General features: G+C 55.3%; 1 protein-coding gene across 50 annotated transcripts in view; it reads right to left on the bottom strand.

The window, feature by feature from the left end:
* EPB41L1 (erythrocyte membrane protein band 4.1 like 1) overlaps positions 1-24312 on the bottom strand; it is a 117938-nt gene that overhangs the window by 46336 nt on the left and 47290 nt on the right. For 15 of the 50 annotated variants that reach the window (XM_071211671.1, XM_071211678.1, XM_058287023.2 and 12 more), the window contains exons 1-5: positions 19614-19834; positions 5525-5715; positions 4428-4592; positions 2513-2617; positions 1878-1920 (exon numbers count right to left, since the gene is read on the bottom strand). In XM_071211671.1, the coding sequence (XP_071067772.1) occupies positions 1878-1920; positions 2513-2617; positions 4428-4592; positions 5525-5701 (490 nt within the window). In that variant the 5' untranslated portion in view covers positions 5702-5715; positions 19614-19834. Of the gene's footprint in view, positions 1-1877; positions 1921-2512; positions 2618-4427; positions 4593-5524; positions 5716-19613; positions 19849-20987; positions 21247-24312 lie in introns of those variants that run through there. The other 35 variants (XM_071211664.1, XM_071211676.1, XM_058287000.2 and 32 more) reach the window with 12 other exon arrangements.

Below are 24312 nucleotides of genomic sequence, written 5' to 3'. Positions count from 1 at the left end.
TTTATGTGTAATTGTTCTGTGATTAAAAAAGAAATAAAAAGCAGCCTAAAAGGGGAAATGATCCCTATCTCAGAAATTAATAACAATAGTGACAATAAAAGCTAATACCTATGGAGCACTGCTGTGTACAAGCACTGTTCTACGTGCTGAACACATAGTAACTCATTTAATCCTCACAATGGCTCTAACGGTAAGTACTTTCACCACCCATGGTACCAATGAGGAAACTGAGGCACAGAAGAGTTAACTAACGCAAGGAGTAGTGGTGGAGCCAGGACTCAAACCCCAGCGGTCCGGCCCCAGCATCTGTCCTCTTCACCACCACATTGTCACTCGGGGGAGCAAGAGAAGGAAACGTCGACTGAGCACCCACTACGCGCTGGACACCATCCGTGCAGGCCACCTCGAGAGGCAGCAAGGACCAACCTGCCTGCGAGGAGGAGCAGGGCCAGAGAGGTGGAGGCTTGGCCAAGACACAAGGGTGCATGGTGCCACTTTCCAAAGCCTGAGCGGCTGTCACAAAGACAAGACGGGGGCCCCAGAAGGCAGGAGGAGTGGGTGGGCACTTCAGGGGTGGGAGCGGCACTGCAGCCCCATGAAGGAGGCACTTGCTAAGGACTAGGGCTGCTCTGCAGTGCCTTGAGGTGGCCACGGGGAGGGAGCCTCGCAAGCCCGGGCTGTGCCGACAGGGGATAAGGGGGGGACCGGCGCCCTGCCCAGGAGAAGGAGGCCGAGGCCCTAAGATTCTGTCCAGCCCCTTTCCCAAGCTCCTGGCCCTTCTCCAATACACTCAGCCGCCTGCTCATGTTCTGCTTCTTTCAGGCACGAGAGGCAGGGCCCCCAGCTGGCCTGGGGCCCCCGGGTGACAGCCTGATGCCCGGGCTTAGGACCCTGTCAGCCCCCAGAGGAGCGTGCTCTGTCTGTGCGCCTGCTTCGCTTCTTTGTCTCCAGCTGACAGGAACCTGCGGGAAGAACTCCTTGAGCCCCTCCCGCAGAGCCAGTGGCATCCCTGGGCCCAGCTGCCTGCTGTCATGGCAACGGGCTCAGCCACAGCTTTCCAGCTAGGGGCCAGGGAGTCCAGGAGGGACCAAGTGCAGTCGAGGAGGAGGGTCCTCAGGGGAGGCATTGCCGCCTCTGGGCTGCAGGTCCCCACCTCCTGCAGACCCCCTTGCTGAGGCTGCCTCCCTCCCCCTCTGCCATTTGAAAGCGGCACCCCCCCCCAACATGCCCTTGCCCTCCGGGTCCTAGCTGGCCTGCACTTCCTAGCTGGCCTGCACTTCCGCCTTCATACCAGGCTTGAAAGGAGCGCAGGGGAGTGCTGGGCGGCCAGGGTCCAAGTCCCGACCCTGCCAGTGTTTCACTCCGACCCTGCCAGTGTTTCACTCCGTGACCGTGGGTGAATACCTGCCGCTCTCTGGGCCTCAGTCACACCCCATCTTTAGTAGGGGAGTTGGCCAAGACCAGGAGAGGGAATGGCTCGGCCTGACCTCCCAACACCCGTCAGCAGGCAGTGACCTAGACTGCTGCCTGGACCAAGGAGAGCCGTTCGTTATGATGTCGGCGGCAGCCCTGGACGGGAGAGTGGCTGTTTTCAGGCCACCTGTGTGACCCTCTGTCCTGCAGGGCCCTCCTGAAGCTGACGTCCTGACCGAGTCTGATTCCCCTGCTCACTTGCTGTACAACTCTGGACAGTTATTTCTCCTCCCTGCGCCTCAGGTTCCTCATCTACAGAACGAGGGTAAATAGTAACTCCTGCCCGGCCTCCTGACATGCAGAGCGAGTGAACCCGCGGGTGAGAATGTGCCTTCCCAGGCAGGACGGCCTTCCCAGGCAGCCAGGGCCCCCGCCGCACCCCCAGAACCCAGCGAGCTACTCACTCCGGATCTGCTTCTTGATCTCCTTGGAGGGGTCCAGCCAGTTCTGAAAGAGAAGATTCCTTCTTTAGAGGGAAGGTGGAGGAGAGGGCCCGGGGAGAGGAACACCCAGGAACACTCTCCTGAGCTTTCTGGCCCCTTTCCCTTGGGGCTGGGAGATGGGGGGACGGGGACAGTTTCAGCACAGACTTGGGACACAGTGCCCTGGGTTGGCTCTGTACTGAGGCCACAAAGGTGGACAAATAATGCAGCCACAGTAGGATGGACAGGAAGCAGGAAACTCAGGGAAAAGACTCTCGAAGGTAGGGATGGGGTACTGGGCCAGAAGCTCCTCAATTCCCCCAGGAAACTCCAGGCTCGGATCTCCAAATACCCATCTGTAGGTGACTTGTGGGTCACCAGGAAAAGAAGTAAGAGCCATGGGGAGTGGCCTGGGGAGAGAGGCAGAGACCTGGAGGGGTGGTAGGACTGGTTGAACCTTGGGTGCATGCGAATTCCCATCAGCCTGCGCAAGGAAGCTCTGAGGAGGGAGGGGAGCCGTGGGACGCGGCCGGGGCTATGGGGGGGTCTTAGGGAGGAGATCGGATGCCCCACCCGCCGGGCCTCCCCTGCCCAGCCCTGCTCCCCACCCCCAGTACCTTCTGGCTGTCGGTATCACAGAAGGTCAGGCCAAAGTAGTCCTTCTCCAGGAGGTTGAGGTGCTCACAGACCAGGTCGAACAGCACCTGGCCCCGGCCGTGCTTCTGAAGAGGAGAGCAGAGCTGGTGGGGGGCCAGAGCACACCCTGGGGCAGGGGTGGGGTACTCCGGGCTCCACTAGGACCACCCCCAAAATCGCCGAGAGCCTTCTAGGGCCTAAAGCGGACCTCAGCACTCCTGCCAGCCCTGGCTCTGCTCTCCAAGTCCAAAGGGACCCTGGACTGACACTAAAGCCCAGCTCATCAACTGAACTTCCCGACCTTGGGCTTGGCTGGGGGCAGCTGGGGTAGGTGTGTGGAGGGTGACTGATTTCTCCCGCCTTCACAGCAATTGTAGGAGGCTCACTAAGAACCAAGATCCTAAGCTTTGGGTGGGAGAGGAAGACAATCCCAGAAATAGGAGGGAAGGGGGCAGGGGAAGCAGGGGAGGGGCTGGGGCTCAGGGGTACCGTGACTCTTCTTTCCCCTGCCCCTCACCTTACACTAAGCCCAGCCTCACATGCCTCCTCCTACCTGGGCAGCAAGTGGGGTTTACAGAGGTTCATGGGGCCTAAATGAGCCTGAGCTGGAAGTACAGTTGTCAGAAAGCAATCTTCTCACCCCACCAACCAGGCTCTCCACCTCTCTGAATCCTTAACCAGGCCCAACGATTCAGACTGCAAAGCCCAGGCCCCGGCTGGGTCCTCCAAACCCACCACAAAGGGATGGCAGGGCAGGGGGCATGTGAGGGAGTCACCACCCAAAAAGGCAGGGGGCTGCAGAGAGGGAGGTCCCACAAAGCCTGGCTAGATCACCAGGGGGCCCAGGACCAGGCCTGACTGTGGAGAGCAGCTTCCAGAAGTCAAGGAACTCCTGGGCCTGGAAGACTCCACCAGAGGGAGTGAACCGGGCCTCAGCCGAACTTTCCACCTGCTTCTAGACCAGGCTGAAAGAGAGTCTTGTGTGGGTGGGAAAGAGTAAGCAGGTATTCCTTCCTTTTGCCCAGGAGTACAGAAGGGAAGGCATATACCCTGAAGAAACAAATATTTTCTTAAAAAGCCTGCAGAGAAGAGGGACCCAGCCTTTGGGGGCTCAGAGGTAATAAAAACGGCATGGGGGGGAGGGGTGGAAATGGCTCCTGTCAAGCTCAGGAGGGAGACCACCCTCTGAACTCTCCCATACAGATGGAGAAGGTCTGGGAATGATCCCAGGCTGGGATGGAACCTGTGAGAGGCAGGGCTCACAGAGGGGGCAGGCAAGGCTGCAGAATCACGGTGTGAACCTGAGCTGGACAAGCACGGGAGCCACTAAGTGTGGGTTCAGAAGACATCAGCCCCGCTACCCGCCATGGCCAGGGCCATCCTCCACGTGCTTCTGCACAGCCTGGGTCCTTCCATGGGTTGCCTCCTTACGCCTGGAAGATGTGCTGAACACAGAACCCTCAGGTGACTAGTTTGGCCTGGAGACTAGAGGTGGTGCCCCAGATACAGGGCTCCCAAGACAGGGAGGACCCCTCTCTCCGCAAGAGACAGAAAATGAGTCAAGCTGAATCAGCAGTCTCTGCAGGGTGAGCTGAAAAGCCAGGGTGCCAGGCCTAGCGGGCGGCAAGCTTGCCGATGTGCAGCCACCCCAAGCAGCCTCTCCCTGACACCAGCCCTGGGCCATCTCTGATTCCATTTGCAGCCACAGCAGCCCCCTCTGGGCCTCGGTGCCGCCATCTGCACAAGGGAGGGCTGGGCCAGGCCATCTCTATGGGATCCCGCCGTCGGTCCAAGACTCCATGAAGAACAGACGCCCTCCGGGCTTGGCCGGGCTGAGCGCACACAGAAGCCTGCCCTGGCCCCAACGGGGACGGGCAGATGGCGGCAGGTGCCTACCTCCACCTCACACTCATACTCAGAGGCGTCGAGCAGAGTGACCCGGCAGATGGCACTCTTGTACTTCTTGGCGACCTTCTGGGGCGATTTCTGGGCCCTGCTGGGCGTGGTCCTCTCCGACAGGCCATCGGCCTCCCCGTAGTCCTTCTCCTCCATGTCTAGGCTCTGCAGGGCCAACCAAGGGGAGAGTGAGGTCAGAGAGTTTGAAGCTGTGGCTTTTCACACAAATGAGAAGCAATAAGAAGACAGCTAGGGTTAAGAGCGTCCCCAAATGCGAGCCACTGGCCTGCCCAACAGGGCCTCAGGTACACCTGGTCACCAGGTCTGTGGTGTGGATCCAGAAGGGAGGAGGGCCTGAGCTTCCGTGGGCAATGGAGTGGGTGCACGGCAAGGGGCCCGCTTCTCACCAGCAGCCTACTCCAGCAGGCAGCTCTGCAGGCGGGGAACACCCCAGAGACCCAAACGAGCCAGCGGCCAGAGCTATCCTGGCTCCCCAGAATGGCGCGTGAGTTGTCAGAGCACCCATCTTGTCTCTTCCTTCTCCACTCTGGCACTGCGTCTAGCACAAGCCTGGGAGCTTATGGGCTGGGCTAGTCCTAACTCTGCCACTGACTCCCTCAAAGTCCCTGCCCCTCTCTGGGCACATCTGTGAATTAAGGGAGGCAGGCTACTAGACCATACCTCAGGCCCCTGGGAGCGTTAAGGCGAATCATTTTACTCTGGGTTTATCCTGGGCTTGCCAAGCTCGAAGGGAGAGGCTCAAGGGGTAAGAAAATAAAGTTGAAAGAACATGGATTTTGGAAATCACCTCTGTCTCTACGACAATGTGATTTTGGGTACCTCACTTTATCCTGCTGAGCCTCAGTTTCCCCCAGTATAAAATGGGGAAGTGTTACCTTCTCAGATCTGGGAAGATTTAAACAGTGCTGCGCTCAGCACGTCGCGAGGCATTACTGAATCTCAGTTCCCTTTTTTCCTCACTCCTGACGAAACACCAGGGTCCGGTGACCCAGCCCTGGCCAGGCAGGGAAGGGATGCCCCTGGCCGAGCGGGCTCTGACCCGGGGCTGCTGTGGTGCCGAGTCCCCGGCCACACACCTGTTCAGCAGGCCGAGTGTCCTGCTGCGGCGGATGCTTCTCATTGGAGTTGGCCTCTGGGTGGCCGTGGCCGGTGGGGGTCACGGGCGTGGTCACAGCAGCAGCAGCCTCGGGAGGCTGCGGGGCCTCCTCCTGAGCCTTCTTCACCTCAGAATCGGGACCTGTCTCTGTTGTCATGGTGACCAGCACGCCTGCATTGGCACGAAGGAGAGCATGTGACCGGGAGAGGGACAGCGATGGCGTGACGGAGCGAGAGGGGCAGGAACCACACGTGGAGAGAGACAGATGGAGACGAATGGACAAAGAGCCACAGATAGAGGGAGGGAGGGAGGAGGGACAGAGGACTTGGGGACAGGGAGAGAGCCCTGAGACGTGAGGGGTGTTAGTGACAGCAGCACAGTTCCTCGGGATGACGAGTGTCCCCAGGGAGCTCCTCTCCCAGGTGCACAAGAGGCGGCCAGTGAGCACCGCCAGGCAGGACCCACGTCCTCTCCCACCACAACACCTGGCCCGGAGTAGCCTCAGTAGCCGCTGGAAGGGCTGAGCGCAGCCAAGAGAGCAGAGCCCTGGGCTCCATGCCCTTTCTGCACTGGGCAAGCCTCTTTACTCTCCAGCCCTCAGTAATTGCCGCCCTGCTGACTTCACAGGGATGTTGTACGATGGATCCAGTGGGATAACGATGGGAAGAGATTTTTAAAATGCACAGCCCTGAAGATAGCAAACTTAGAAATGGGAGCAGGCCAGAAATAGCCACGTCACGTCACCTCTCTGGGACTCACCCAAAAAGTGAGCAACTTAGAGAATTATCCCTGGGACAGTCTAGTCTTATCATTTTCCCCTAAGAGGAGGAAATAATAAGATTTCAGAGAAAATCAAGAACCTATTGCCTAGTTCATCTGTGGGCATAAGCAAGTTGGAGAGAGAAGGGGAGAGAGAAAACGGCAAGATTCCACTGGCATCTTAAGCAAAATAATCTCAGCAATATATTAAGTACCTATGTGGTAAAAGAGCTGAAAGGCTCCTCACCAAACCACTGTTAACTGAGGCTAAAAATTCAGAAGCAGATAAAGGAACAAGAAATTTCTGTGGGGATAGTGTGGGGGAAAAGAGGGAGCATCACTTTTTTACTTTGTATCCTTCAGGACTACTTGCATCCTTTTAAATGAGCATCTATACATATCTTATCCACAATTTGTTTCTTTTTAAAGGGCCAAAGCACCCATCCCTCGCCCCTCTCAATGGAGCCTCAGGAGGGTTTAGAGCAGAAACTGGGGGAAATAGAGAGAGGAGGGCAGGCACCCTCCCCGAGTCCAGTCCTTTCCCCTTTAGCTATTGTATTAAATGAGAAAGGGCCGGCCTAGATCTGGGCTGCTCCCTTTCCCTGCTGCTCATCCTCCACGGGAGGCCTCCAATGAGCAAGACAGACAGACAGACACTGGGTCCGCCCTGGGCTACCCCCTGGAGACTGCAGGTCCCCCACCCTCCCCCACACACCTCCTTTATTCTTCAGTTCCTCTCCCTGCGTTCCAGTGCTAGCAGCTCCATCCAAAGGAAAGAGCACGGGGCAAAAGTCAGGGGCCCCGAGTGCCCCCTCAGCCACACAAGGGCTCTACGGCCCTGGGCAAGGCACAAATGTCCTCTGACCCCACAGAGTGGCCAGTGAGTAGGGGCTTTGTAGACGGGAGCCTGGTGTACACTAAGGAGCTGGGCCAGGAGGGAGGCGAGGCCCACTGCTCATCCTCCCCCAGAAATGCTTTCCACTAAGGCAGTAACTGGCCTTCCTACAACTCAAAGCCGGAGTGAAATAAAGGCTTCCGGTCGCTTATGTGACAATAAGTGCAGACCTGTGGCGGTAGGCAAAGCAACAAGAGCTGGTCTAGGGGCGTCCACAGCCTGCCGGGCTCAGGGGCCCTGTAAGCCTTACTCCAGGTAGCGGCTGTGGTGCCAGGGACGGTCCACAGGCACGGACGCTTAAATAACGACTTAATTTTGCTAAAAAAGAAAGAAGGAAAGAAAAACATAAAAGACTGCACAGACTAGCTGTGCATTTTGGGCTTAGAAGCAGAAACCACAAGGCACTCATGGGCCAGGCAGCCCAAGGCTCTGCCACTTCCACTCTCTTCCCCTCTGCCCAGCCCGTCCTCTCGGAACCTCTTCCAGGCCTCAGGCTTTGTGGAAACAGCCGGAGAGCCGTCTTCAATGAACAATCCAGTCCTCCCCTGCCCTGCTGGCAGCAAAGGCCTCTCGGCACCAGAACCATAGCTGAGAGGAGCTGGAAGCATCTTCTGCAGTAACCAAATCCACTCCTTTCTTTTACAGGCGAGACCCAGAGAGCAAAAGGGGCTTGAGCGACAGACATTTCCTCCCACAGGTCTTCTCCGCTCCTCCCGCCCACTCCCCTCCCACCCAGCCTCCTGACTCCCCAGATCCGAAGTCCGGGTCCCACGGTGCTTTGCTGCCTCCAACACATCCCAACCAAATCCCCCTGGAGGAGAAAGCACTGAGGCCCAAGCTGAAAGCCAAGGCGCTGGCATGAGCCCCACAGAACCCAGGTCTGGGGGCTGGATACATAAAAGATGGTTCATCCCCTCCTTAGAGGAAAACCGGTGGTGCCAAACAATAAAACAGACAACGAACATACGACGGTGCAGAAACTCCCATGGAGGAAAGATGGGGAGTTACTGATCACTGGGTACCAAGTTTCTGTGCTGGCAACTTTTGGAACTAGACGGTGGTGACCGTAGCACGACACTGTGAGTGTAATTAACGCTGATGAACTGTACACTTAAAAATGGTTAACAGCGCAAATTTTACATTATATATATTACAAACACACAAGACTTTTAGACACATAAAGAAAAGTCAGCCAAGTGTTAACTATGGTTATCTCTGGTGGCAGGAGTAGAGTCTACTTTTCTTTTTACTGTTGAGCTGTAGTTCTTGATTTTTCCACTATACTTGGAGATCCCTTGAATGATTAGAAAAACACTAGAGGTTAAAAAATAAATTTTTTAATGAATGAGAGGAAGAAATAACATTATTATTTTTTAAACCTACGAGGAAATTCTTCTTTCGTTCACAAGTTTGGGGCCAACAGCACGGTTCCCTCACCAGGCCACGGAAGGCCTGCTCTTGGCTTCTGCCCAGGCCCTGGGGTGGCACCGACTGACAGGGCCCGATGGTGGCCAGGACGGCCATTGCAGGGGCGCGGGGAGGAAAGCACATGCTGGCTTCTGGGGCGCTCGCGGCCAAGACGGGGGGGCGATGCTCAGCACCCAGCAGGATCGTTTAGGTTTGCCAGCCTCAGCTTCAGCCTCTCAGACGTGAGGAGCCCTGGGATCGGTGCGGCCAGAGTTACCAAGGCTGAGGGGGTGGGAAAGGGGCACACCGAGGTGGAGTGAGGGTTTGAAAAAAGGGAGAATTTAGTCAGGGGACGGTGGGAAGGGTTTGGGGGCAGATCACCACATGGGCAAAGGCCCAGAGGTGAGAACAAGTGGGGCCATGCAGGTGACAGGAGACCTCGAAATCCTGACACCCCAGAATGCGAAGCCCATACGGACTGGCGGAGGGACGGGTTGAGTTGGGGAGGTGCGAAGGAGCTGGCGCTGCTGCAGGCAGCCTTGCAGAGCCAGAACTGTCACTCTGCCGGAGTCACCCTCAGAGGGCCGCTGCAGGCCCCTCCCAGGCCGGGGACGACAGCAGCCACTCACGGACCCCTGGCAGGGCAGCCGGGCAGGGACCCTCTGCTCAGGGCTCAGAGCTTGGGGCACAGGCTGTGGGGTCAAGCAGACCTGGACCTGGCACCCCACTCCCAAGTTTCCTTGCTCTGTGGCCTTGGCAAGTGACTTCACGTCTCTGAGCCTCAGCTGCCCCTTCCATAAACTGGAACTATTCCTCCCTCGCTCACCAGGTAGGGAAGGAGACTCAGAAAAATAGCACACGGAGAGCACTCAGCATGAGCACACCCAGTAAAACGACCCTGAGAAGCAGGGCCTACAATTATGGGCCGCAATGAGGAGCTGCAGTGAGGGTGGTGGGAGAACCCGGAGCTCAGCTGTGCCCGGCCAGGATGGACGGAGAATGAGAGGTTCTGACAGACGCCAGCAGGGCCAGACTGATGACACTGATGTATAACCAGCAGAATGCACGGGATTAGAAAAGGGGAAGGTCAGCCAGAGAGGCAAATGCCGACAGAGCCCACTCCAGCCCCGTCTGGAGGAGAGGTCCCCGTCGGGCCCGGGACGCTCGCCTGGCCTGGGCTGGGGCTGGCCTAGCAAGCTGTCAGCATCTGATACTCTTCAACGGTGCAGCTGCCATCTGGCTCCCCGGCTCGTCCTCCTCCAGGGGCACAGAGCGGCCTTCTATCTGGTGGCCTGCAGGGAGAGGGTGTCCTCGTCCAGCTGAGGCAATATCCATTTGGCCTGGCAGTTATACCATACATTAGAAATTTATCAACGCCATCTGGTTTATACATCAGACTTTCCAACTAGGGTTAATATGAGTCAGCATCTCTGAGTTCCAGTAACTCAGATTTGTTCCTTTTTCTCCACCCTCATGTCCACTCCCCAGGTCCAAGCCACTATCAATCCGTGCCTGGATGGCTGCCTTAGCCTCCTCCGTGGTCTCTGTGTGGCCAATTGGTCCTCCTCATGTTGATTTTCCATAGAGCAGTCACAGGGATCTATTCAAAACCGTTTCCAAATGGGTGCCCTCTTGAAAACCTCCAATGGCTTTCCATTAAAATAAAATATTAATACAAACTCCTTATCAAAGCTACAGATCCTTGCATGATCTGGCCCTGCCCACCTCTTCAGCCTCAGCTCCCACCACTGCCTGGACCTCTCCTGCCCCACCACCGTCACTTATGAGCCTGTCCCACTGGCTTTCTGCCTATTCCTGAACCTTGCCGAGCTCATCCCAGCCTTGGGCCTTTGTCTTCACTGCTGCCTTTAGGTGGACAGGGAGCTGGTCCCGTCTCTCAGCACGGCAGCTCTCACCCTTCGGCTCTCACTCTCCACACCCTGTGACCACCCTGCCTCACATTTTATTTATTTATTTTTGGTCACAGCATGCTGGGATTTATTCATAGCAGTTGTCAAAAACTGAAACCATCTTTTATAGACTGATTTGCTTGTCTGTTTCTATTCTTCCTCTAGAATATAAACTCTAAAATCGGAACCTTTACCTACCTGATTTGCCATGATCCCCAAGGCTTAGCACTGTCCTTGGGAAACAACAAAGCTACGTCAATAGAGTTTGCTATTTGCCAGGCAGTGAGCTAATTCCTTCACAACAATTAACTTATTTAATCCTCATAATAATCTCTAAGATAGGAACACTTATCATCTCCATTTTATAAAAAGAGAAACCAAAGCACTGAGAAGTCAGGTAATTTTCCCAAGGTCATACAGCTAGGAAATGGCAGTGCCAGGATCCAAACCCAGGGAGTCTGGCATCGGACAGATGGGTAGATGGAAAAATGGATGAGGGATGGATGGAACACCAGTGAGACAACTTCTAAATCTACCCACCTGGGAGCAGGGACCTGGGCTGCATTCACCGCGGGAGGCTTTCTGGCTGCCAGCCAGCCAGACTCCCTTGATGACATCAGACCATAAGCACCCGACTTTTCCATTCAAAACTCCTGGAATTATTGTCCTCATTTTGCCAATGAGAACACACAGGCTCCAAGAGGCAGACTGATTTGCCCAGGTCATAAAACTGGGCCGGGGCTTTCTGACTCCAGAATCCTTCCCACTACACATTTCAGCAGCCCTAAGAGCTTGTCCTGTACTAAATTTTCCCAAGAGTGAGAGTGGCCGAGAAAAGACTTCCCAAGACTGAAGACAAATACACTGGGGAAGAGCCCTGTGTATGAACCACTCCTTTGTGTTTAAGTGCTGCCGCTTCCTATCTGATGGGCCTTGGGCAAGTCATTTTGCCTTTCTGAGCCTCAGTTTCCTCATTTGTCAAACAGGGACTAGAGTCCTGTCCTCCCACTCGGAGTAGTGCCATGTTACAGAGAATGAAAGGACTTTGAAACAGCAAAGTTAAAGTCATGCTCAAGACAAAGCAGAGTAAGTGGTGTATGTTTATGACACATATGAGGGGAGCATGTCTTTACACACACATGTGTGGCCGCGGATCAGTAGGAAGGCACACACAACCACTCCCTAAGCAGCAAGGCTGTTTTTACTAAAACTTGGACACTGATGACTTTTGCCCAGGTGTTCTTCGGAATTCTCAGGCAGGTGACAGAAGAGGTAGTGGTAGGAAGGAGCAGAGAGAGCGAGCGCACGAGATGGACAGTGTGAGAGACACGGAAACATCCAGAGAATGCCAGGCAAAAAGGGGATCATTTTGTTTCAAATGACATTTTCAATCATCACAGCTACCAAGATAACTTCTCTCTCTTTCTTGGGAAGCCAGGGCACACATCTCCCCAACCCCCTGCACTGTGCCTCATGGGCTGTTTGTCTCCACGTACACCCCCAGATCCATGCCCTGCTCAATGGACCTGGGGGCTGACCCCTGTGGACTGTCCCTTGAGCTGCCTGGCCCACTGGCTTCTGATTGGGTTTGGCCAATGGGAGGCACTGATGGGAGATCAGAGGGCGGAAGGAGAGAGTGGCTGGGGGATATAGTGCCCAGTCTCCCTCCCTGTGGTTCTGGAGGTGGCTGAGCCCCAAGACGACAGCTTCTTGCTCGGCTCCAGCCATCCCCTCCTTCTGCTCATTCGGGCTGAGGGGCACGAACAGCTTCTACTGGTGCTGGTTTCTGGGTGCCTCAACACCCCTTTTTGGTTCCCACGCCATCTGAGTAGAATTCTGTTTTCTGCCAAAAATGACTGATAAACTTCCTGACACTAAATTTATATCTGAAAGGGCAGCAGGGGACCCGGGAAGAGGCAGTGCTAGCTAAGTGGTTAAGGAAAACAATGTGGGAAACGTTGTCCCTCAAGCTCTCTCGGAATCAGTTTCTTCATCTGTAAACTCACAGCGATAATCCTGCACACCGCACAGGTATACTGGGAACACGAATGAACTCACGTACGGAAAGGCCTTCACACATGGTTAATGCTCAAGAAACATTAGGTGTTCTTATCTTCATTACTATTAAGTCTGAATGAGGAAATGTTAACAATAGCTTTCTCTCAGGAAAGGAATCACAGACTTTTTTTTTCCCTTTTAGTGGGTTCTCCATATCTTCCCATTCCTTTCTTCTATGAACGTATACTAGTTTTGGAATCATAAAAGAAAAAAAAAGGATCAAAAGAAGAAACAGAGAGACTGCTTAGGCTTATTCTTCTCTGTCACTGGAGATGTTCCTTCCCACGAGGATTTCCCCTGGATGGAATATTCACTTCCTCCAGTGACAATCTCTGGACGATGTGAATGAAATGACTGCCTGGGGTGACATGCTGGGGAAGTGGGGGCAGGCTGAGACCGGCCCCTGGGGCCTTTGTGCCTCCCTCCCAGCCAGGGCCGGAGCAGCCCCTCAGCCACCAGGGCCACCGATGGAGGCAGAGGGAGCTAAACGGGAGCTGCGACCCGTGGCCATGCCTACTGGTACTCAGGTCTGTACGTGCCAGGGAGGAGATGGCAATTTGTCAGAGGCTTGCGGTGCCCATGGGGACCGCATTAAATAAAACCAAGCAACGGGGTGAGGTTGCCACCCGTCAGCCCTGGCTCCTTGCCCAAAGGTTTCACATGCCACCGCAGAGCCGCGGACTCATGTGCAGGTGTGGGCTGGGGACCACATGACACGCCCAGATCTGCAGAGTAACAGAACCAAAAAAGAGACAAGCCTCCCGCTTGGACCTACTGATGACTGCACAGGAGGCAGGCGGGGATCTTCCCTCAGCGGCCACCCTCTGGATCGAGCACCACGCAGGCTGCCCTATGGGCTTTATCTCGTTTGCACACACTAGGGCCACACCGGGTGGGTGGCTTATTCCCCGTCAGCTTGGCGGCCCAAGGCCACACAGCAAGCCAGGTCAAGTGGAGCCAGGTGTGCTGGCTCGCAGTCCAGTGCTCTTCCCCCTCAATGCGGCCACAGCCCACACTGCCCGTGACCTCCAGCTTACTGGCAACCATGTAACCAAAGCTACCGTTGCTCTGGCTATAGAAATATCAACACAGGATCGACCCCTCCCACGTGTGGGGGCGCTTTCCAGTTTTAAAAGTCCTTTTATAATGATCATTTCGCTCGGACCTCACTGCTCAGACCTTCGTGAGAAGACCCCCGGAAGAGCGGCGACCCCCACGGGCTTTGCACCCAGAGCTCGAATCCTGGCTCTGCTGACTTGGTGACTGTGGGCAAGTGACTTAACCTCTCTGAGCACCAGTTTGAGCTTATAAAATGAGAACACACATTTCAAAGGGATTTAGTGAGAATTAAATAAGAGAATGCACACGAAGCCCTTTCTAGCACGGTGTTTGATGGGTCGTAGTCACCCCGTAAATGGCAGTAATGGCTCTGATGGACAGATGGACAGACTGAGGTCCAGAGGAGCTAAAGAACTTGTCCAAGGACACTCGGCATAAGCAGCAGCCAACGCCAAGGCAGTAGCTTACAGTGTCCAAACTAGGATTGGAAAATAACACAGGTGAGCCCTGGACTGGATGAGTGAAAGGGGCTTCTCTGGGACATCCCTACCCTTTGAGGGGGACAGGGTCAGGGCGTTCTGAGAACAGGCTAGTCCTCAGTGTCCTCTCAGACTCCACTGGTAAGGGAGGCAGGGAGAGGCAAAGGGAGGAGAGGGAGAGGGAGAGGGAGAGGGGAGGGAGAAGCAGGATACCTCACTCTCACAGCCTCTGACTTTCCCTCACTTGCTTTCATGAATTGTTTAAACACTATTATAGATCATTGTGGGCATCTTTGGAAGAGAGAAAAATTGTTAAACAACTTTAAATGACCATCGACAGGGGATTGGCCAAATTCACTCGGATTTATCCATAAAAAATTTTTAAAAAAACGAACTAATTACAAAAGAATCGCCCATCAACAGGGGATTGGCCAAATTCACTCAGATTTATCCATAAAAATTAAAAAAAAAAAACGAACTAATTACAAAAGAATCGCATGCTTATTGTGAAAATGGCTGAGACAGATTTTATATGTACTGACATGGAAAGATGTTGACATACAGTGAAACGAAAACCACAAGTTGTAAGACAATATGCAGTGCGTGGCCATTCTGGTTTGCACATGTTTATGCAGACACAGCAAATAGCCTGAATGGAGACAGACACACTGCACTGCCCTCACTGCTTACTTTTGGAGGGTAGAATTTTGGCTGGGGAGCCCACAGGAGAATGCACTTCTGAATTATTTGAATTTTTCACATATTTCTTTTGTAATTAAAACTAAGGAAAAATAAATATGCTGTTTAAGAAAGATTCGTTTTTAATCAGTTGTCTTTACTTCCCATAAAACCTGCTGTCATTCTATCTTTGCCTCTTCTCTTCCCATCTCTGTGGACATGCATACCTAATTTTATACCACTGTAATCTGAGCACTCATAGTTTTAGGGTTTTTTTTTTTCATTTAACATGAATTATATCAGAAATATTTCCATGTGAGCATATCAGCTTTATCATTGTACTTAATATTTATGGGGTGCTTTACTATGAGCTAGTTACCATGACTTTAACTGGTTTAGTCTTGATAACAACCTTAAAAGCAGGAACTTTTATTATCCATATTACAGATGGGAAAATTGAGGCTTAAAAGATTAATTTGCCAAGTTCTCACAGCTAGTAAGAAAAGAAACGAGACTTGTGCCCTAGTCTACGAGTATCCCACGTCCACGCTAGGAACCTCTCCACTCTCTGATCCTGGCACGTACTGAGAGGGGAGGTGAGAAGCACGCGGCAGGTGAGAATAAGAGGCCCAGGTCCTGGGTCTGCCTTACCACCTGCGTGTCTTTCTTTGGGCAAGTCACTTTTTCTCTGCTTTGTTCACTCAATCACTCTTTCCCTCGACAAGCATTTGCAAATCACATACTAGAAGCTGAGCTACAACAACTAATAAAACACAAGCCCTGCCCTCAAGCTGATGACAGTCTAGCCTCAATCTCTTCTTGCATGGGAAGGATCTCACACCTGCCCCACCTCTGGCACGGGGTGGTCAAAAGCAGAGAATGAAGCCAAGGATGCAAATGAGCTTTGCAAGTGGCCCGCTCCTAGGCTGCAGGGATGAGTGTTTCTGTGGCAGTTGATGGCTACATATTATTTTATTCAATGGATGTTCCAAAATGTACTCAATCATCTTCTTATTGTTGGACACTTAGTCCAAATTTGCTGCTATTATAGAGAAAGCTCTGGTGGGGATTCATCCGAAGGAAACAATTCAAAAGAAAGAAAAAGCCAGATGCACAAAGAAGATGCTGCAGAGAATGCCCCTCATCTCAAACTCACCAGGCCTCAAAGTAAATACAGACCTCTGTGGCTTCCCCACTCCAAGCTGCTCCTCCCCAGCCCTCCTCCCTTCTCAGCCCCCCAAGCCCACACAGCTTTCCCTGCAAGGTCAAAGTCCTTCCCTTCCTTTTGGCTCATCCAGTTGCCAGGGGAACCCTTCTATAAAGCACAGTTGTGTCACGTCCCTCACTAGACCAAAAAATCCCACAAAGGTTCCAGGAGCCTCCAAGCTCAAGTCAGGTTGAAATGCCCCAGCCTGACATTTAAGAGACAAGGAAGGTGCGAGAGAAGCCATGTTTGCGGAATCCAGGGATGTTCCAGCACCACAGTAGGTGCTTTACATGCCCACAGCCATGACGTGACCTTTCTGAGATAGATGCATTCACCACTTTACAGAAGAGGAAACCGAGGTTCACGCTGGCTGTCTTACCCAAGGCCACATGGCTAGTCAACTGCAGAGCTGGGACTGGAACCTAGGACTGGGGGATTCCAGAGCTTCACAGAAGACCCAGCACAACCTGACTCCCACCCACTGCACCATCTGTTCTAGGCACCCCAGACCACCAGCTCATCTTCACATGCATCCCCGTCTCATTCCCCTCTGATCTGGAGGAGGAGATGTCCTTTCCCCCAACAACTATCAATCCTACCTGGCCTTTAGTCCAGCTCAAAGGCCCCCATCTCCTTGAGCTGTTCCTGGATCACCAAAGAAGGAATGCAAACTTTGCACATGCAACAGCACACTCTTTACCTCCCCTGTGTCCCGTAAGTGGCTCTGCTAGACTGCATCTGATTCCTTTCTGCATCACCCAAGACCACAGAGGGCCTGGCATGCAGGAAGTACTCAGGAAATATTTCTCAAATTGAACAAAAGTGAGCATGACCTCTGAGAAGGAGCCGCAGGCTGCCTGCCGCGGCCATCAGAGCATGGGCTCTGACCCCCACTGCCTGGGTTTGAGTCCTCGCTCCCCCATAACCTACTGTGACCTTGTGCAACTGCCTTGCTCTCTAAGTCTCAGAGCCCTCAAGCTGTAAAATGAAGAGAACAGGAATGCCTACACTTCCCTGGGGTTTTGTGGGGACTGCATGAGGTATAGATGGAAGCCCTCAAAACAGTTCCTGCATATAATAAGTGCTCAATAAATGTTAGCAGTTACTATTCTTACTTACCAGCCTCCTGCTCCCACCCGCCCAGGCTCAGTTCTCTGGCTATAAGGCCTTCTGTGCACACTCCCAGCTGGTGTCCCTGCATTCCCACGCTTGTGGTTTCTGGCCATTAAGGTCCTACCAAATGTGGCAGGGCCCTTTTCCCTGAGAGCCGGTGGGAGTTTAGAACATCCCCACTGCTAGGGGCTCTTGGCCGGGGGCAGAAGGCCAGCCCTTCCTTAAGGACCGCCAGCCAGCATCCCTCTATCCTCCCTGGAGGACCACAGCAGTCCTCGGGCTGCCACGCCTTGGCTGACCAACACACAGACCTGTCCCCCTCCACCTGCCCGGCACACCAACCTGCTTCTCCCAGGTGCTGCCCCAGGCAGAGGGAGGGGCTCCGGCTCAGACGGCCCCACACCTTCCAGCTGTGGAACCTTAGCCAAGTCACTTAGCCTCTCTGTGCCTCAGCATCTCATCTGTACAAAGTGGATAACAGCACAAACCTGACAGGGCTGCTGGGAGAGGACACCCAGCTCTTACCACAGTGCCTGGCATACAGCAAGTTCTCGAAAAACGCCATCCCTCTGTGTACTCACTGGCAATACTCCAGAGCGAGATGACCAACCCTTTAATAAACCGGGCCACAATGCAGCAGTGTCCGTGCGGGAGCCAAGACAGAGGCACTTCCCACCTCCACCTGTCCTAGTACCAGACCTTCTCCACTGCCCCCTGGAGGTTCCAGGCCAGAACATCCCTGGGCACCCAGCATGCTCTTGGCTCAGCACACTCCCAAGATGGTCCAGGGCCACTGGCTGCCTGTCCCTCAGCCCTGGTCCACTATCTACACGGCAGCCCTGGCCTCGCCTCTTCACCTACCCAGGGCAAGGGCTGGGAGGCCAACGAGCGGACCTGCCTAAGGGGCAGCCTCTGGCTCCAGGCTATGAGGCCCAGCCCCGGGCTTTGCCGGCATACGGGACAGCCAGAGCAACAGAGAAGCAGGCCCCTAGAGGCAGACGACCAGGCTCCCTTGGTGCTGGCCATGGGACCTCAGACAGGTCACTTTTCCTCTGCAGGCCTCACTCGGCCTTCCGGTGTTGACGGAGGACTACGGGAGCCTGCGTATCGCTGTCACGCTGGGGTTCTGTGGAACGGCGCCTCTGAGACACTCACAGAGCCAGGCCCAGGGAAGGGCCACAAGACCCAGGAAGGGTTTTAGTAGGAACAAGGCTTCCTGCATGACTCCCTCCAGGAGGGCTTTCGGGTACCCCTGGGAAGGCCTGGGAGCACGCTCTGCACACTGCACAGGGTCGCCGGGCGGGCCTGACCTCAGGCTGGCCTGCAGAAGCCAGCTCCATCTCCGCATGGAGCTGGCAGAGCTTCCTGGCCATGGTGGCTCAGAGGGAGGCTGGCACGGGCTGCCACTGCCGCAGGCTCCATATGGAGGAATGGGTGGGCAGGCGGGCACACAGCACCTCTGTTCTCCACACCCTTGCTTGGGACAGGCAACTCCGAGTCTCCCGGGTGACTCTGCGGGCATCATCCAAGCTCCCGATTCTCGACCTGGCCCAACGGCTGCTGATTCTGAAAGTCTCCTAATGTGTGGGGGGGAGGGGGGACCAGGATGAAGCAGCTGGACCTTGAATGGCCCAGAGAGATCCTAGATCCAGCCCTCTGACCCTCCCACCTTTAGGTGCAGAGGTGATATACACATCCAGAAGTGAAGGCACAGACACATGGCAGAGCTCTTGCTCCCCACCAAAGCATCCACGCAGCTCGGGAGGTGGGGGGCAGGCAAGGACGGTGACCAGCAGCTAAGAGAGACCAGCAATTTCAGAACTCCTTTCTGAAGAAAGACCTCCCGTCTCTGAAGGTCCCCATGAACCGGCCACTCTGGACCACAGCACCCCCAGCCACTGGCCTCAGCACCCAGTAAGCAACCTGGTGACTGTAGACACTTGGCCCCCCACCTCTTTCTCCAAGACCCCAGCCTGTGGGCCCCTGGAAGATGCCAGTCACAACTAGGGGATACAAGTCCGTTCCCTCTCATCAGTGAGGGCAGCCGCTGGCCAGGACAATGACAGGCCAGAACCACAGAGGTCCTAAGGCTAAGGTCCACTCCCCTACCCTGGGGAGACTTGGAAAGGAGGTGGGAGAGAAGTGAGCTTGGAAGGGGGAAAGGTCTGGAACCAGAGCAGGAGGACAAGGGCTAGAGTGCCCCAGCATCCCAGCCTGCAGCCAAAGCGTGTTCGACAGCACCTGAAGCCTGGGCAGAGAGGTCCAGAAAGCCCCCGGCCGCCCTGGCAGGCAGCAGGAGTGGTCAGCCAGCGGGAGCCCAGCACCCACCGGCCCTTCCTCCCCGAGCCAGGCCTCCCGGCAAGCCGCAGGGGCCTTTCCCCACGCTGGCAGACTCAATTCCCCCCGCGTCGCCCCCATTCCTCCCCCAGGGCTGGAGGCTGGGCCTAGACTCGTCAAGCCCCCAGCCCCCAGGACCACCGCCTCTCCTCCCTCCACGTGCCTACCTGGGCCCGAGGGTGCCCATGTCGGGCCGCCAGGGCGAGGGCCGGCCCCCTCGGTTCCTCCGGGGCCCCGCAGGCCGCGGGGCGGGAGCGCAGGGCCGCGGCGGGCTCTGCGGAGCAGCCTGTTCCGCGACACCCCCGCCCGCTGATGGATGCCGACTGCAGCAGCGGCGGCGGCGGCGGCTCGGCGTGCGCCGGGGGCTGGGCACCGTGCCCACAGCCCCGGGCCTGGCGCCCGACGCGCGGCCGCCCCCGCCCCCGCCGCGGCCTCGGCCCAGCCCCGGGGCGGCCGCCGCCAGCGCCTGCCTCCGCCCTCCCGGCGGCCCTGCCCCTGCCTCCGCCTCCTCCCTCGGCCGGCCTCCCTCCCTCCCTCTCTCCCAGGCTCCCAGGCCACCTCCTCCCGGCCCCTGCCACACTGGCAGTTCCCGAGCCACTGCGGGACCGTACCTCGGGACCCACCTCCGCGCCCCCTGCTGCCCCCCACCCTAGCCAGCCCGGCCCCAGGCCACCCGCTCGGCAGGACTCTGCAGGAGAGGGGGAGGGGAAGGGGGAGGGGGAGGATCTCTAATTCAAAAGGGGTGACTCAGCCTCAGTGGGCCTCTCGTCCCACCACAGCCGGGCGCCCTCACCTCCCCTGCAGAGCAGGGCCTCCGTGGGACTCAGCGTTCCCACCCCACCAGGGAGGAGGCTGGCGAAAAGGTCTCCAGAGGACCCCGGGTACCAGTCTCTGAGGGTCTCTCTGGGCATGTAAGTGTGTTCTCGTGTGCCTCGGAGATTACAACCGGAAGTGTGACAGCGAGCGTGGGCACCGGTTAGGGATGGGTCTGTGGACAGATGTGTTTGTAGTTGTGCACACGCGCTGAGCGGGGCTGCGGGGTGGCCTGGACCTGCAGCCCTGCTCTCCCCCCTCTGCAGCTCTGCTACAACTCAAGTGCCCCGCACCACCCCAGCACCCTTCAGCTCCTCCGACTGCAGAGGACTGCGTGTTCCAGCCCAGCCCTGCCACTGGCTCCTTCCCCTAGGCCCCAGTTTGTGAGCCTTGAAGGGAGAGCATTGGATATACCTCTCTCCAGGGGCCCTACCCAGCTCCTGGGAAAGGCAGGGAGAACACTGGGCCACCCACACATGATCTTCGGATATTTCTGCCCACGGGGCCAATTTGCAATCAGACGGACAGTAGGTCCGCAGCCCCTACTCCCTACTTCCCAAGCCCAGGCTTACACAGCTCCTCCTTCATTCTTCAAGAAACTCCTGGGAGCCTACTATGTGCCAGGCACTGCTCCAGGCCCCACAGCATCCAGCCCACAGCTGGAAAGCAGCCCAGAGGTGAGCCGAGCCACCCGCCCCCTCGCTGCAGCTCCCGCGGGTCCACCTCACCAGTGGGTTCTCCATCTCCACTTGCACACTCCAGGGAGGGGCGACCGGCTCCGTGAGGCCCCACAGCGCAAGGCTGTGAAGAGAGCAGCAACTGTCCCTTCTCCTCCCCATCCAGACCAAGCCTTCCGTTCTCCAAGTTAAACATGACTAACTCCTTCCCCAGATGTTCCCAAGACACAGCTTCCTGTCCCTTCGCTTTCCCTGCAGCCCATTGGGCTCCTGGAATAGGGGGAGAGCAGAGAGCCCTGTGAAGCCATCCTCTCCTAGCCCTAGTCCAGAGGGGCGTGTCTACGAGGGGGGATGGACCAATCAGCCCAGGAGTTGCTCCTCATCAGCCTTGCATTCCCCATCCCCAGCCTCCCAAAGGCAGCTCTTCAGGAACTCACCAGGGAGTTCCACTGAGGGCCCTCAGGGTGCGGCCCTGGGCGTGTGGGGGTGCTCAGTTCATTCAACATTTATTCAAATGGATGAGTAAAAGGATCAGGGAAATGTAAAGAGTTAGACCAGAACTTACTGTTTCATAGGCACACCTACTAAGAAATTCTTGGAGGCCTGCCTTAAAGGATTTTGACTCCAAATTGATTATAGGTCTCTGCTCCCTGGCCATGGGCGCCAGTGGGCAGGAGGGTCCCCCTTGCCTCTAGCTCAACTCTCCTTCCCTGGACTGGCCTCCTCTTCCTTCCTCCAGGCAGGCGTCCACCCCGCTCCTCCCCCAGGGAAGGGCCATTTTCCCACCCTCCTCAGCCAGATGGAGCCTCTCACTTTCCCAGGAGAATCCAGGCTCTACTCCTAGGCAGAGACATTCCCAGGCAGCATTCTGGATTTATTCACTTCAGGTCAATGGGACCACACGGAAAACCGGGCTTCTCCTATTATTATTTCCATTATTATTATTGACTAGCATTTCTAATAGCACTTTCTAGTTTGCAAAGTACTTTCACATGTGATCTTGACCATACCTTGTAAGATACTGTCTCCCTCCACCTAATAAACAGGCAGGCTGAGGCCCAGAGTGGTGAGTGACTTGTCCAAGATCATACACGCACATGATACTGGCACTCCCTGGACCAGACACTTTCTACTTTACCCCACAACAATCCTTTCCAGAGAAATCTGGGGTAGGAGTGGGAGAGGGTGGTAGAGGGAACCTCTCTGAAGAACACGTGACTCTAATAGGCATCAGTTGAAATCACGATCTCAGTTACCTGCCTTCGTTCCCCAGGCAGGGAAACTGAGGTACGGGGACAAGACCCAAACCCATGGCCAAGTCTCATGAAAGCCTTCATGGAGAAATACCAGGGGCTTGGGTGAAGGGAGAGGAACATACCGATGAAGACTGATTCTGCCTCCAGCTCTCACTCTACCACTTCTTTCTTTGACCTCTCTGAGCCTCAGTTTTCTCACCTGTAAAAGAGAGAAGCTCTCCCTGCCCCGCTTCAGCCACTGGATTGCCATGATGGGAAATCATCAAATGCTGGTGGAAGAGAAGGTTCGGGGTCCTTGGAAGGCCTCCCCACCTTCTCTGCCCTCTCTTTCTTGTCCATCTAGGAGACAGTAGAAATTCTATCCTCTTAAATTTTATCTGGAGGGAACTTGATGGTGCCAAAGCGCCAGGATACAGAAAAGCCAGGAGAAGGATGGAAATGACTTGCATCACTGGCTGACAGGAGACAGCCCCACAAGGAACAGAGGCTCAGAACCAAACACTGCAGGTAAGGCCCCTCCAACACCCCCCACTCCCCTTTTATCTTTCAAATAAGTAAGCCAAGTCCCTGAGGAAAACCGCCACTTGCCAAGGTCACCCCCAGGTAGGCAGTGGTCTCCTGACTCCCAGCTACCAGGGGTCCTTGACTCCTGGGTGGGCTGGATGGGGTGGGGAGACTCCGGCCCCAGGGGTTCCTCTTTCATTCAGCAAGCACTGATGCTCACACTGAGCCAGGCCCTGGGCACCGGCGAAGGAGGGAGGAATTGGGCACAGTCCCTGCCCTTGAATTCACAATCAGTCCAGTGGGGAGAGTGGCACAGAAGCCAATCCATCACAGGGTACTAGAAGACTAATCACCACCGTTTTCTAAGCACTTACTCTGCTTGGCACTAGACATGCATTCATTTGTTTAATCCTTACAACAATTCCCTGGGATCAAAAATGTTAACCCCTTTCACAGCTGAAGTGACTGAAGCTCAGAGGGGTTAATAACTTTCCAAAGTTCCCGCAGCTAGTAAATGGCAGACCCGGGATGTAAACTGTGCGTCTGTCTGATGCCAAACCCTGACTTTAACCCTTAGGCTCTTCTCCCAGCCTCTAGAGCCGTGCTTTCCAACATGGCAGCCACTAGCCGTGCATGGTTATCGAGCACTTGAATTGTGGCTCATGCAAACTGAGATGTAATGTAAGTGTAAAATATACACTGGATACCGAGGCAGAGAGAGAGAAATCTAGCTCATTAGCAATTTTTATATTGAAATGATAATAATATGTTGGATGTTTTGGGTTAAATAAAATACACAATCAGAATTACTTTCACCTGTTTCTTTTTACTTTTTAAAAAAAATGTGGCTACTAGAAAATTCAAAGTTACACATGTAGTTAGCTCTCATGGCTTGCATTTTATTTCTTCTGGTCAGCAGGTTTAGATATCTGAGGTCCTAATCCAGCTACTGTGGCTCAGAAAAGGCTTCCGGGAGAAGGAAAGGGGAAAGCGGAGGTCCTGGAGAGGAGGGAATTCCAGGGCCAGAGAGCAGCCAGGCATTCTGGCTCTAACCGCAGAGGGCAGCAGGGCCTGGTGGGCTGAGCTGCAGCCCCAGGCAGCTGTGAGCTGGGCCAGCCTCAGGAGGGAGCTGCAGGAGCCAAACTTCCCAGAGCAGTGCGACCCGCAGGCCTGGGAAGTTTCTGCCTGGGTTGGCACCTCTAGAAGGCACCGCAGGGCGGCGAAGGGAGTCGGCAGGGTGGTCAGGTGGCAACCGCCACCTGGCAGGGGCCTCACCCTTCCAGCTGCCACCTCCTCCCCTCCTTCCTTGTCCTCCCAGAAGCCTCCCCAAACAATGCAGTTCCCAAGGATCTCGCCCTCCCTGGAACCTTCCCATCAGACTGTGGGAACCACACGCCCCTGCATGTGGTCTTCTAGCAGGGAATGAGGCCTCAGAACTGCACAGCGGGTTACAAACTACAAAGCTCTTTTCTAGGCAAGTGTAGTGTTGTTGGAGTGCTGAAGGCAACGGTTACCTCTGGGAAGGGGGTTGGGGAAGGGATTTTGTACAGGAACTGTGTGACCTTGGGCAAGGTCTTAACCTCTCTGAGCTTCAGTTCCAACCTCTGTAGAACGGA

This window comes from Dasypus novemcinctus, chromosome 24 (genome assembly GCF_030445035.2).
Source record: "Dasypus novemcinctus isolate mDasNov1 chromosome 24, mDasNov1.1.hap2, whole genome shotgun sequence".
NCBI classification, from domain to species: Eukaryota; Metazoa; Chordata; class Mammalia; order Cingulata; family Dasypodidae; genus Dasypus; species Dasypus novemcinctus.
The sequence above is the reverse complement of the archived record's forward strand: the minus strand, read 5'-3'. Positions and strand labels throughout refer to the sequence as shown.